This window comes from Chiloscyllium plagiosum, unplaced genomic scaffold (genome assembly GCF_037043375.1).
Source record: "Chiloscyllium plagiosum isolate Xiang-an unplaced genomic scaffold, Cpla_swu_hap1 HiC_scaffold_34, whole genome shotgun sequence".
NCBI lineage: Eukaryota > Metazoa > Chordata > Chondrichthyes > Orectolobiformes > Hemiscylliidae > Chiloscyllium > Chiloscyllium plagiosum.
The window spans coordinates 27,409,147-27,423,988 of record NW_028270172.1 but is presented as its reverse complement, the minus strand read 5'-3'; the positions used below and the strand labels follow the sequence as shown (position 1 = coordinate 27,423,988).

The 14,842-nt window shown below is 41.2% G+C and overlaps 1 protein-coding gene across 1 annotated transcript in view; it reads left to right on the top strand.

The window, feature by feature from the left end:
- The window catches only part of LOC122564423 (collagen alpha-6(VI) chain-like), a 178,737-nt gene that overhangs the window by 64,334 nt on the left and 99,561 nt on the right, over nucleotides 1–14,842 (top strand). Inside the window, exons 9-13 of the mRNA XM_087978572.1 lie at nucleotides 739–1,314; nucleotides 4,305–4,871; nucleotides 6,976–7,575; nucleotides 10,241–10,861; nucleotides 14,269–14,829. Of these exons, the coding sequence (XP_087834698.1) occupies nucleotides 739–1,314; nucleotides 4,305–4,871; nucleotides 6,976–7,575; nucleotides 10,241–10,861; nucleotides 14,269–14,829 (2,925 nt within the window). The remainder of the gene's footprint in view (nucleotides 1–738; nucleotides 1,315–4,304; nucleotides 4,872–6,975; nucleotides 7,576–10,240; nucleotides 10,862–14,268; nucleotides 14,830–14,842) is intronic.

Here is a 14,842-nt window from a genome sequence, read left to right as displayed (position 1 = left end):
TATCAAACTAATTTTCCAATTGCAAGTTGCTTAAATCAGAAAGGATTAAGCCTTTCAACTCTTTGGGTCTTCTCCACCATTCGGTTCAATCATTGCTGGTATTATATGTGCATCGACTCCATTTCCCCATTGTTGATTCCGATTCCCTCAGAACTCCATCCCTCAGTTCACGAAATTCTATCAGTCTCAGCTTTGAAAGCTCCAAACGACTCTGAGCTCACAGAAACCTAGGGGAGACATTTCCAATTATCTACTACCCTTTGTGAGAAAGATTCCAGTCCCAGTTCTTCCTTTATTTGAAATTTTGTCGTCATTTTGTTTGGTGTAAGCTGACTTACTGAAAGAGAGATTATCATCCATTTATGCATAATGACCCAGTTATGAAGAAATTAATGTGATTTATTTTCCTTTCTGTCATGGCTGTGAATTTAATTGCCTAAACTCTGGAATTTGCTCTCTACAATCTCTCACTCCTCCTTTTAATATGTGTTGTAAAATTTATCTTACCAAGGTTTTGGTCATCTATCTCAATAATTACTTACATAATTCTAAGTTTCAATATGTTAAACGTTAAATGTTGAAAACAAATGCAAATTGTTGTTTATTTTCACTTCACTTTACTTTGGAAATTATCCAAACAAGTGTTTGTGGAACAAAGGAGCTTCTAAAGTGGAGCCATCACAGCTCATTTGTTTTAATGTGTGTTTTATTTTTCCCTTCATCGTTTCACTCTCACAGATTGCTGGAAGGCACAAATCGCGGATATTATTTTTGTAATCGATGGATCGGGGAGCATATCGGGCACTCAGTTTAACAACATGAAACGTTTCATGGTAGGAATGGTGAACAATTCTGATGTTGCTACAGACAAGGTTAAGTTTGGAGCTGTGCTGTACGGTAATAGCCCTCAAACTGTCTTCCATCTTGATCAATTCACAAGTAAAGATGACGTCAGTAAAGCAATTTATGAAATGAATACTGTAGGTGGAGCTACCTTTACTGCAAAGGCCCTCAGTTTTGCAAATGGGCTTTTAGATCCACTAGAAGGTGGTAGAAAGCAGTTTGGAGTGCCCCAATTTCTTCTGGTCATTACTGATGGGCAGTCGACCGACAGAGGAGATTTAAATTCTGTAGTGAAGGTAATCAGCGATGAAGGTGTTAATATATACACAGTCGGTGTAGCTGATGCAAATCAAGGTGAACTCCTTCAGATTTCTGGATCTCCAGAAAACTCCTTCTATGTGCAAGAGTTTGAAGACTTGGAACGATTGATGAACACCATATCCCAGAAATTCTGTCATGACTCTAAGCCCGGTGAGTAATTTTAGAAACCTGAAATGTCTATGTCAATGAGGTGAGCAATGTTGTCTTTCTTTTTCTGGTAGTTCTTCAAAACAAAGAGAGCACTTGCCATGGTGATCTGTCTTTCAATATGGGGAGGGAACGTTATTGCTCCATAGTTCTGGCTGACTAGACTTTCCCAGTTTTACTACCTGCCACAGGCCTAAAAGAAGGATTTACGGGTTGATGTATGGTTGGCTATGCTATGATCACACTTTCTGTGGACATCAGGTCCCAGAGTGGGACATGATCCTGAAGATTCTGGGGCAAAGCCAGGAACATAACCACTGCACTGCAAGATCAGCCCATATTAGTAGTGAGAAAGAAAGGAATCATTAACAGTTCATGTTATGGAGAGGAATAGGTTGTTTTCTGCCTCATTTTATTTGAAACAGCTGGAAAGTGGACATATCCCACAAAGTCCATTGGACTTATTAAAGTGAGCTTTCAGGATTCAATTGGATTTGGAGTAGGCTGGATTTATTTACCTCCCTCCAGTCTAAGCCGGGAGGTTAGTTTGGAATTAGACAATATCCTAGGATTATTTTATCTCGTGTGTAACGAGAAAGGAACGAAAAGGGCCCAGACAAGGCAAGGATTTATTTCTCTGTCATATAGATCTGAACATTTTGCCTCCTTTGAAATTTCTTTAAAATCCATTGCTGGCAAAGCCAATTACCTAAATCCTAATTGCTCTCGAATGGTGAGCTAACTTCTTGAATCTTTGCAGTCTTTGTTACTTGGATACATCCGCAGAGATATTAGAGAATAAATTCCAGGATTTTACCCACTGCAGTGAAAGCAAACGTATAGTTCTAGGTCAGGATTGTGTGTGAAAGGTTGACTCTCAGACCCAGTTGATAGAAAGCAGAGACCAGTTTTCTGTACTATAGAAGAATGATTATGTATTGCAAGTCATTAGACTATAGGTAAACAGATACAAACCATTGGCAGGGAACACAGCTAACTAAAACTCTGTTCCCTTATAAACTCCCCCTTACACACACACACACACTTAGGGAAAATAGATTATTGACAGAGGCAGAGAAAAATTTTAAAGTCAGTTCAGTGGCCTTTGTTTCCTGATTTTGTTGTTGAGATGATCTGTCATCAACTAACCAGGCTCTTCGTGTTTAGTTGCCTTTCTCTGGGAGCATTCTCTGGTTTGTAAGAAGTACAGTGTGACTGGTTTATTTAGAAAATGTCTCTGATCTAGCAAGTCAAAAGTCACAGCTCACAGCAAATACTGCAGCAAAGGTTGCTGGTTTTATTCAAGTTTAAACCAAGTTTTCTGTTTAACTGCAGAAAATAGATAGTGGAGGACAACAGCGCACATTTCTGGGTCTTTGTTTCTCTCTGCGTCTGTGTAACTTTGTCTAGTTCTAACTTCCTTAGTTATTGGAGAACCCCAGTCAGCTTCATCTGTAAACAACTCTGCAGTTCCAGATATCTGCACATTGAAGGAATCATGCTATAAAAACAGAATGCACAATAGGTACCAGATTGCTTGCTGTGAAATTGTGCAGTCATTCTGGTAAATCCCTAGTTTTTTTTAATGAACAGTTCTTTCTCATTGTCATCTGCAAGTTTTTAAAGACACAACAATAAAAAGACACAGTCTGTACAGTGGGTAAAGCCCACCTTAAAAGCTACCTCTTCAAAACCTTTTAGTTGTGACTGTAGATCTTTTATACAATGTCACAGAGTCAACAGTTGGTCAGTGGTAGCCCTCTAGCTTCTGAGTAAAAAAGTTGTGGATTCAATGCCATATCACTAGCTTCAGCATAATATCCATATTGGTGATCCCATGTGGGATTGAAGGATTGCTACACTGTCAGAAATTCAATCTTTTTAATGAGAGTGCAACACGTGGACATAACAAAATGGCAAAATGCTATTTTTCAGAGGAACACTTTTCCCCAAGACATTTGAGTGGATGTTTATCTTTCAATCAATACCTTTAAGATGATTATGTGCACAAATAAACTATCACTGTCTCTACAACAGAGATCACTCCACAAATGAATTTAATTCACTGTAAACCACTTGGAGACCGCTCAGTTTGTGAAAGGGTTGATAGAAGTCCCGCTTCTTTCCTCTTTCTGTAAATGCATCAGTCAGTCAAAAATGTCCAGCAGTTGTTAAATTCACAAAACTAGTATTTGCAACCAGCCTTCTGGCTACATTTCTGTTACTCTTCATTAATAACTGTGCCTGTTGGAAAAATGTATCTTGGTAAAGATCACCTCTGCTCTGGTCACAATCAAACATGAAACAAATGGTGGGAAACTTACATCCAGAAGTGGGGAATTACCCCTTGATATTGCTAACACAAAACTCTTGCAGTCTCTAAAAAGGTGGAGGGAGCAGTTACATAGGAGAATTCATAGGAGAATTCAATAGAATTATGAAAGGGAAAATGTATTGTAAGATAGTGGAAAGCGATGAATATGAAAAAAAAATTGGATAGCTCAATGTTTTAAAATTGGCAAAACTAAATGTTAATGATACACTAAGCTTGATCTTGTGTGCTATAAGATTACGTGATTGTACTCATGTTGTTCAGGCAGAAGATACAGAAGCTTGAACACACGAATCAGCAGGTTCAAGAACAGCTTGTTTCTGGCCCTTATTAGACTGATGAATGGACTCTCTGACTTCAAATAACACCGTTGGTGTTAATGTTGTATCGCGCACATCCCGTGTGGTCTAACCTGTATGCCTTACTCTGTCCAAGCTTTTTTTTCTCACCCTACTGTCTGTACGTCCTTGCTTATTCTGATCTGCCTGTGCCGCTCACAAACAAAGCTTTTCACTGTACTTAGGTACACATGACAATAACTAAATCAAATCAAGTCAAATATTGGAGACAAAAATGGAAAAATCTCTCACTTAACGGAGATTGCACACCCGGTTAATCTATTTTGTGTCCTGACAGGTTTTGTGTTTTTTTTGTTTTGTAGATTGTGATGTTTACGAAGCAGACATTGTTTTTTTAATTGATGGCTCATCAAGTATTTCTGCAAGTGATTTCAATCATATGAGAGATTTCTTGAAATACGTGGTGCGGATGTTTACAGTTGGTCAGACAAACGTCCAGTTTGCTGTTGCCCAATACAGCAAAGAACAAGCCACTATTTTTCAGCTGAATGAGATAAGTGTTCAAAGTGAGCTTATTGACCGAATCGATAAAATCACCCAACTCACTGGTGGAACCTTGACAGGGAAGGCACTTGAGTATGTGATGGATTTCTTTGAAACATCAGCAGGAAGTCGAAAGCTACAAGGGGTCCCTCAGTACTTACTTGTCATTACTGATGGCTTGTCCGAAGACAGTGTGGTTGCCCCAGCCAGCAACTTGAGAAAGGAAAATATCAATGTTTTTGCAGTTGGCATTGGACAAACAAATGACAATGAGCTGATTCAAATTAGTGGTGCACCAGAGAGAAAAATTTATATTGAAGACTTTGGTGAGTTAGACACAATTAAAAGGAGAATTGTCCGTCATCTGTGCACTCCGTCTGTGGAAGGTTAGTAGACTTGGTACGGTTTTCTAAATTACAATTAACTGTAGTTCAGTATTTCAATGATATCCTTTAATTAAATTAATATTTTCTTTTGTTACTATGAAGGGAAATAAAATTCAATTTGGAAACTATTTATTAAAGCATTTATGTTTTCTCCCGTTTGGTTCTGTGTTAAAGTCATAGAGTCAGAGACATACAGCATGGAAACAGACCCTATGGTCCAACTCATTCATGCCGACCAGATATTCCAAACAAATTTAGTCCAATTTTCCAGCACTTGATCCATATCCCTCTAAACCCTTCCTATTTATATATCCGTGCAGATACCTTCTAATGTTGTAATCGTGCCAGCCTCCACCACTTTCTCACACACATTTCTCCACATCTCAGTCCTACACCATCTCCTTTAGACTGCAACCCCCCGACACATTTCAAGAGGTGCCACAAAATGGCCGGAGAATTTTCATCCAAAAGCAAATATGACAGATGCTTAAAATTTGACATAGACCAGGAAATGCTGCAAATGTTTAGCAGATAAAGTAGCATATGTAGAGCGAGATGTAGAATTCACTTGTCAGTAGAATGATTCTGTCTAAAACATCCACCCAAAGACCTGTGCCTGCCCATTCCTTTATCCAAGGTGACCGGGACGTCCTGAGGTTCTGTGCCCAGTCCAGATATCTGCTGCAAAACAGGCCAGCACCTCCTGCTGGTTCCTTCATGAAACTGTATTCCACTTTAAGCTCAGAATTTTCGGTTGCTATGTTGGGGCTACTAGGCTCAGGGCTGAAACTAGGCAGCATACTGCTTTAATTGCTTGGTTTCCTTTGACTTTTTGCTTAAAATTTGCTTACACATTCATCACTACTAAAAGGATGACTTCATGTTGGGACAGGAAAGACAATTTCACAGGAGTTGCTATGGAGCTCACAGTCTATCAAATATTATAGAATACATTTGCCCTTGTAGTGTACAAAATGTAATAAACCATTTGTGTACAAACAGCAAGATACCATAATCTACTCCATTTGGATAAGAGATGCAAGGAGGAATTCTCTTGTCTGCTGTTTTATATAATAGAGCTGTGCAATATCTTATGTGCTCTGTCTAAAATACCTTCCAAAGGATGTTTCCTGTGAAAATAGTGTTCCTACAATTTTTTAGTCAGAGCCCAGACTTAATGCTCAAATCTCCAGTAAAAACCAGCCTGCAGTCTGATGAATCAGGAGAATTAGTATAAAATTTTCTTTCTAAACAAAATCAAAATAGTATGAAAGTTGATTTGGAAAAATTAGTAGTAGTTTACTTTATATCATGCAGGTCAGAGTTGTTTTCATATAAAACCCCTGTTACGGCATCTGAAAATACTTTAAGAAAACCTTTATATAATGCTCACAGAGGGAGCAAGATTTCAGCCATGGCCTCTTCTGATATCATACACAGGCAACTCCTGTATGAGTATCCTGATCATAATCAGGACTGAGAAACACAAACATTTTTAATCTTCCAGACACAGGGATTGGATAGCAAGCTCCCTCTCCAGTGCCTCATCAAGTGCTGCCAAGGCAAACACAACATAGGGTTTAATGCAGAATAACGCTCCATTTGCATTTGAGGAGCAGGGCAAACTCTAATTGTCATCATGTTACAATTGGCCGCACAAACTGGTGAAATATTCCACCCCCTTGTTGCATCACTGTGTGTTGGAGGACCCACTGCAGGTTCAATCCTCCCAGCTCTCTGTGCACTTCCTACTTGGCCAGAGTCCGTTTTGTTCCTTTTATTCTCTGCACACCCCAAACCCCACAATTCATTCTGCCATTCCTTTAGTAGCTTACAATCCTAATCCCCCCCCAAAAAAAACTGACAATGTTACAATCGGCAGCCTCATCAACGACTGAGTTTGCACAGTGTTCCAGGATGGTAATGGGTAACCACAGGATCAGCAAAACGTCTCAATATGTGATTCAGAACTGAAAGAGCCAGTTCTGAGCCACAAATGCACTCTCTGTAATGTAGATAATTCTCTGCATGCTTGGGACATTAAAAAAATAAATATATTAATTGTGTTTAAATACTTAACTTTCCTATGCAAATTCTTCTTTAGCTGAATTGGCAGATCCTGGAGCTGATGTGGTGTTCATGGTTGACAGTCAAGATAGCCAAGTACTTAAAATGATTCAGAAATTTATAATGGGAAATATTGGACAGTTGAATGTTGGACTGGACAAATACAGAATTGGATTTTCGCAGTTCGGCAAGGATGTGAAAACAGAATTTTTACTGAAGCATTCTGTTAGTAAGAAGGACGTGTTGAATCACATAATGAAGAGTTACAGCCTTCAAGATGGACCACCACTGGCTATACCAGATGCTATTCATCACTTACAAACAACTCACTTCACATCATCGGCTGGAAGTAGGAAGAATGAAAACATTCCTCAAATTGCAGTAATAATTACTGACGCATCGTCACAGGATGCTGTTAAAGATCATTCCAAAATTTTAATCAAAGACGGTGTAATAGTTATCTCCATTGCCATATCAAAATCAGAGACTGATCAGCCACAAATAGCAATGGATTATTCATCATATCCATTTGTTTCCCTGTACTCGTACTTGAATCAGCTATACCAATATTCAGATGATCTGTCTCTCACAATACGAAACATAACTAAAGAAGTGAGCAAGATTAAAAAACCATCAGGTAAAACCCAACCTATGTTCTTTGGAAAATGAGTTATCTTTTGCAAACTATAATGTCTGTCTGCTTGGTATTTACTATTCTGCCGAATGCATTAGCTCATCACATATTGGTCACACAGCACATTAGGAGCATGTATCCTTTTCATGAAAGCTCTGCAGGTGAATATGCAATGCAGAACAAAACAATTTTTGTTTGAACATAATGAATAAAAATTGAAACAATAGCCTTTATCTTTTCTCCAAGCCTTGCCACCTGGCAAACTGTTTATCAAATTATACCATGTGGAAATAACTGGAGTGTAATGCGCATTCGCACACAATCCTTTCAGATCTAAGTTCAGGCAGATGATGTGAAAATGTCCCTTTTTCTATTGGCTGAATTGGTCAAATGTGAAATACGGAGGCTTTGAATAACCTTAACTAAAAAACCTGGGTATTAATCTATTGTGTAAAATTGCTGAATATTTAAAGTTCAGGTTAGAATATCCCACCTAATATTTTTATCAGGATGGATTCACTTCAAATCGTGAACCCATTTACGTATTTGAAATTTGTTCTTATATTTCCCAGAGGCATTTCATCCCATAAGTGGCAATAACTCAGCTATCACAATCAGGAACGAATTGGCTCTTCCATTTTCTTTGAGGTGGGGCCTAAAGGTTGCTGTCAATCTTCATGAACAGACTCAACCCTCCATAGCAGGGTGGCCTGAACTACAGTACTTCATAAAAAACAATGGTGGTTTGCCAGTCAGTGTGGCTTGAGCCTCCCAGTGTAGGCCAATGGAGGTGATATCTTACTGTACATCAGGTTGATCCTCTAATGTCTGGGCAATTACCAAGATGCTTTTTATTCATTTGTGTCCAACAGCATTTACAGAAGCTTTCTTCTCTGTTAATTCCTGCCTTCTCCACTCTTGCCTTCTGTGTAAACCACCAATTGGGCTTGCTGTTCAGATGGATATGTACATTTGTAGGTGCCCCATTCTTATTCACCATATTGTAAAAGATTTTCACCTGTTTAACACAGCATCTGACTGAATCATGAGTAACTTCAGAGTTCTGTTCTAACTTGAACTTTATTCAACATCATTTAGAATCATATCCATTATGAAGTCCCTACTGCACTGACCTAGAGATCATGTCACTGGACTAGTGACCCAAGGACCCAGGTAATAAAATCTCTACAGTGTGGAAGCAGGCCATTAAGCCCATCAAATCCACACGGACCTTCCGAAGAGCACCCAGCCAGACCTACCCCATCCCTGTAACCCTGTATGTCCCATGGCCAATCCACCTAACCTGCACATTTTCGGACTGTACAAGGAAACCAGAGCACTGGAAGGAAACCTACACCGATACTGGGAGAATGTGCTAACTCCACACAGACAGTTACTGGAAGCTGGAATCGAACCCAGATCTCTGGCACTGTGAGGCAGCAGTGCTAAGACCCAGATCATGAATAGCAAATCGCAAGTCTAATACTGACCTTGGGAAGTCCACTACAAAACATCTTCCAGCCTGAAAAATGTTGAATGATCATTACTCCCTATTTCCTATCACGCAGCCAATTTTGTACCTATGTTGGTACTGACCCTTTTATTTCCTGATCAATAGATTTCCTTGCAAATCTGTTGTATATCAAACCATCTTCTGAAAGTCCATGTACACCACAGCAGCAGCATTACCCTTTGTTGCCTTTTCAAACAAAACTCCCAAGTTTGTTAAACATGACATTTTTGCTGACTCTTCCTAATCAATTGACATTTTTCCTGTAACTGCTAATTCTACCCTGAATAATTGTTTCTCAAAACTTCACCACCACTGAAGTCAAGCTGATCAGCTGGGCTTATCATTACAACTTTCTTGGACAAGGCCATAATGTTTGCAAATTTCTAAAATTCCACCATCTCCTCTGAGTCCAGGGAAGAGTATAAAATTGTAAGCAGTGCTCCAGCAATTTGCACTCTCACTTCTTTCAAAAGCCTTGGATGCATGTCATCTGGTCATGTTGCCTTGTCAACTTCAAGTGTCAATAGTCTGCCCAACATTTATCCTCTATCAAATGATTGAGTTCCCTCCTGTGATACCACGGCCTGGATATCATCTCTCTCTTTAGTAAGGAAAGACTTTTTTTTCCCTTATCCTGAGTTCACCTGTGAATTTGCTATTGCCTGTGCTAGTACCGTTGCATCTCTGAATACTTAAACAGGTCTTCTCTTCTCATATTCTCTCTTAGTTCCTCTAACCCTGTCAAATTATGTTAAAGCCTTCTCACTAGCACGAGCTGTATAAATGAATCTCAGCCAATGAAGCCCACATTCCTTGAATTAATGGGGAAAAAAACTCTCAAGTCTTTCAGTCATTTCTCGACATAGTTCCTCAAGAATTAGTTCCGTGGCATTTCTAAGCAAAGCTTCCAACATCATTTAGAGGCCACCACTTCTAAGGAAGATGAGAAACATCAACAATTTGGAAGTGCTGCAGATTGCCACAATGACAATCTCTCTCAAAGGCCAAGGTAGTGGGTGATGAGTTGCAAAGATATGAGATGTGGCATAGTCATGCAGACATGGCAGAATATTTTGGTTAATCTAAAGTCTCTCCCTGAAGAATGAGTTCTCATTACATCTTTCAAGTTTATCATGTTATGTTTTTGTTTTACAGTGTGCCAGTCAAACTTAGTTGCTGATATTGTTTACCTGGTGGATGAATCTGGCAGCATTGGGGAAACAAACTTTGAACTGATGCGTAATTTTCTGGTCCGTGTTACCAGTGCACTGGACATAGGTCCTGACAAAGTGCAAATTGGTTTGGTTCAATACAGTGATGATACCACACCAGCATTTTACCTTAACACATTCCAAACAAAGGTCGGTGTGCTTGACCGTATAAAAGCAATGCCTTATAGGAAAGGACGGACAAATACTGGGGCTGCCATTGATTATGTGATGCATTATTACTTTATTGAAAGTCGTGGTAGTAGGAGAAGACAAGGAGTTCCTCAGATTGCTGTAGTAATTACTGATGGAAAATCATCTGATCAGGTCTCAAGACCAGCCCAGACCCTGCGGAGTCATGGTGTTACTGTCTATGCTTTGGGAATTAAGGATGCCATTGTAGCTGAACTCGAAGATATCGCCTCATATCCTCCAAACAAGTATGTTTCCACTATCGAGGACTTTGGCCACTTGACGTCATTGGAAAGCCAAATACAGAAGAAGATTTGCAGTGAGATTATAGACATAATCTCTGTTAAACCACATGAAGAAGAGACTCTTCAACAAGGTGAGATTTTTAAAAATGCTACTTTGCAAATTCAGAATGCAGTTGCCGTGAAGCTGAATTATTTAACGACCCAGTATCTTTTATGTCAAATGGGCTTAAATGTAAACATTTTTATCCTTGGCCAATAATCATTTTATAATAATTTCTACATTTAAGGGTGGTGCACAGAAGATATTCTGCCAAAGATGATTGTTGTTAAAGTAAAGCTGTAATGAAATGACTTGTAGTTGTACACATTCACTTACCTGGAACAGGGCTTTAACCCATGATGTTCCGAGATAGAAGTGAAAGTGTTGCAAACTGACTCTAGTATCAAAGAGCAGTGATGTGGAGAGAGGGGCAGAATGCTGTAACCTCATTCCTAACAGCTTTCCTGGAGTGCCTTTTGGTTGAAAGATTATGTGTAAGCATAAGTCAGCCATTCGGTTTTGTGAATACTCTCCAAGTTTATGGTTGACGTATCATCTTCTGAGGGAGCCTTACTTTAGGAGCTGTGGCCTGCAATAGAGCTGACAACTAGAAATTTAGCACTGAATGAAGAATAAAGTTTGCTCCGAGACAACAGGGCCTAGTTTTACACTCTGCGGAATTGAAGGCGAGAGAGAGTACTGCAATTCAAAATGGAACTGGGGTGCAATCGAACAGCTCAACAGCCTGTTGAGACCCTTAAGTGACTCCTTAATGCAGGCCAAGAAAGTCAGGAAGGCCAACTGCAGCTGTATAAGTCACACACTCTGACATACACCGACACACACCCGACATACACCGACACACACACACCCCAACACACACTGACACACACCCCGACACACACACATACACGCGCACACACGGACACACACGGACACACACACACACATCCCGACATACACCGACACACACCCCGGCATACACCGACATACACACACACCCTGACATACACCGACACACACACACACACACACACCCCGACATACACCGATACACACCCCGACATACACCGACACACTGACATACACCGACACACACCCCAACACACACACCGACACACACACACATGGACACACACACCCCGACACACACCCCGACATACACCGACTGACACACACCGACATACACGGACACACACCGACACACACACACCGACATATACCTACATGCATACACACCCCAACATACACCGACACACACACTCACACACACACCCCGACATACACCGACACACACACACCCCGACATACACCGACACACACACACCCCGACATACACCGACACACACACACCCCGACATATACCGACACACACACACACACCCCAACACACACACACCCCGACATACACCGACACACACACACACACACCAACACCCGCGGACACACACGCATGCACACAGACACACCCCGACATACACCGACACACACACACACACACCAACACCCGCGGACACACACGCATGCACACAGACACACCCCGACATACACTAACACACACACCGACATACATTGACACACACACACCCCGACACACACACACTGACATACATTGACACACACACACCGACATACACCGACACACACAGACATACACCGACACACACACCCCGACATACACCAACACACACACACACACCGACATACACCAACACATACACGCCCTGACATACACCGACACACACACACACACACCCCGACATACACCAACACACACACACACCTATCCTGACATACATACACCGACACACGCACACCTACCCCGACATACACACACACACACCCCGACACACACATACTGATACACACACACCTACCCTGACATACACACACACTGACATACACTGACACACACACCTTCCCTGACATACACCGACACACACACACCTACTCCGACATACACCGACACACACACACACCAACATACACACACCGATACACACACATCGACACACACACCGACATACACCGACACAGACACACACCCCGACATACACCGACACACACACCAACACACACCCCGACACACACCGACACACACACACCTACCCCGACATACATCGACACGCACCCACCCTGACACACACACACCCCGACATACACCGACACACACACATCCCGACACACACACACCCGACATACACCGACACACACACATCCCGACACACACACACCCGACATACACCGACACACACACACCAACACACACACCCCAACTTACACCGAAACACACACACACACCTGCCCCGACATACACCGACACCCACCCACACCGACACACACACCCCGACATACACCGACACACACACACCCTCAACATACACCGACACACACACACACCGGCACACATACACCTCAACATACACCGACACACACACTGACACATACACACGCACATACACGAAAAATAGACTATTTGCAGGGTCAAGGAAAACGAGAAAGTCCGTTCAGTTATCTTTACTTCCCAGTTCCAATGTTGAGATCCTACTTCGGCTAACCAGCCCCTTGGTGTTTAGCTGTAATTGTTTGAAAGCTTTCACTAGTTTGTAAGAAGTACAGAATGATTGATGTACTTCAAAAATATCTCTGAGTTATCAATTCACAGCTCACAGCCACTGTTGCAGGAAAGAACGTTGACATTTTTTTTTCCAAGTTTAAGCCTGAGCATTTTACTGCAAAGAACAGGTAGCTTCTGATGAGAAAAACAGCAGCATTCCATTCTGCCTCTTTCTCTCTCTCTGTCAGAGTTGCAAAGCTTGAATTTCCCCATTTTGAGAGTCAAGTGAAGGTAAGCAGTGTGAGATGGTTGATGAACGGGTGAACTGAGGTTACAGTTTCTGTTGTCACACTTGAATTAGTCATTCACATAGAGCTTACACAAAAAGGACCTGTCCGGTTTTTATTCTCCTGTGCTCTTCACTCTCATCTGCCTCCTTCTCTTCCTTCTGGACTTGCTCCTCGACTTCTCATCTCAGGCTGTGATATGGATATAAAAACCAGCTCACTCATCTTGTCTTCTCCTGACTTTTCACCTGTATGCATTTTTCACCTCGTGCCCCTGGAATTAGTCACCAGCCTAACTGAGTGTTGTATCAAATTTACATTCAATCCTGCTGCTTTAGATGAGGTTGCACAGTTCCGATGAATTGGGAAGTGAACACGTGACCTCCCAAATTTAATAATTGATGTTCAAGCCAATGCCATATGTGGTGCAATTTACCTGTCTTAATTTTTGAAGTGCAATTTAATATATGTTAAGTGCAGGTAATTTATAATTTTATTTTTTAGGTTTACCAAAGTGGTGGCTTCACAAATTGAAGGGAAAGCTGACAAATCTTGAATGCAGGAATTAGGATAAATCCTACAAGTGAGCATCAGTGCTGCTGTGTGTTCCAGCTTTTGTTTTAGGAACTGAAGCCATATCCCTTTCTCTTTCAGGCTGTGTTGAAACAGAACAAGCTGATATTTTTTTCCTGATTGATGGGTCAGGTAGTATACAGCCCAACAACTTCGAAAAGATTAGAACATTTCTGTCAGAGGTAACGAAGCTCTTCAGTATTGGAGCAAACCAAGTTCGCGTTGGGGTTGTGCAGTATTCAGATCATGTAAAATCTGAATTTGAAATAACTCGATATACTAGTGAAGCGGGACTATTGGGAGCGATTAAACAAATTGTTCAAATCGGAGGAGGCACCGAAACAGGCCGTGCATTAACCTATATGACGACTTATATCGATGAAGCGAAGCGAAGCCGGAACACCGAAGTGCAGCGTGTAATGATCACTCTCACAGATGGAGAGTCAAGTGATAATGTAACGAGTCCTGCGATGGAAGTGAGGCGACAGGGAGTGGTTGTCTATGCTGTTGGTGTAGGAGCTGCCAAGGAAAGTGAACTTCAGCTCATTGCGGGAGCTGACAACAGAGTTTTTTACATAAAAAACTTTGATGCTTTATCAGATATAAAAAGCAAAATTGGACGGGCCATCTGTATAGATAAAGGTAAGGAAATAGC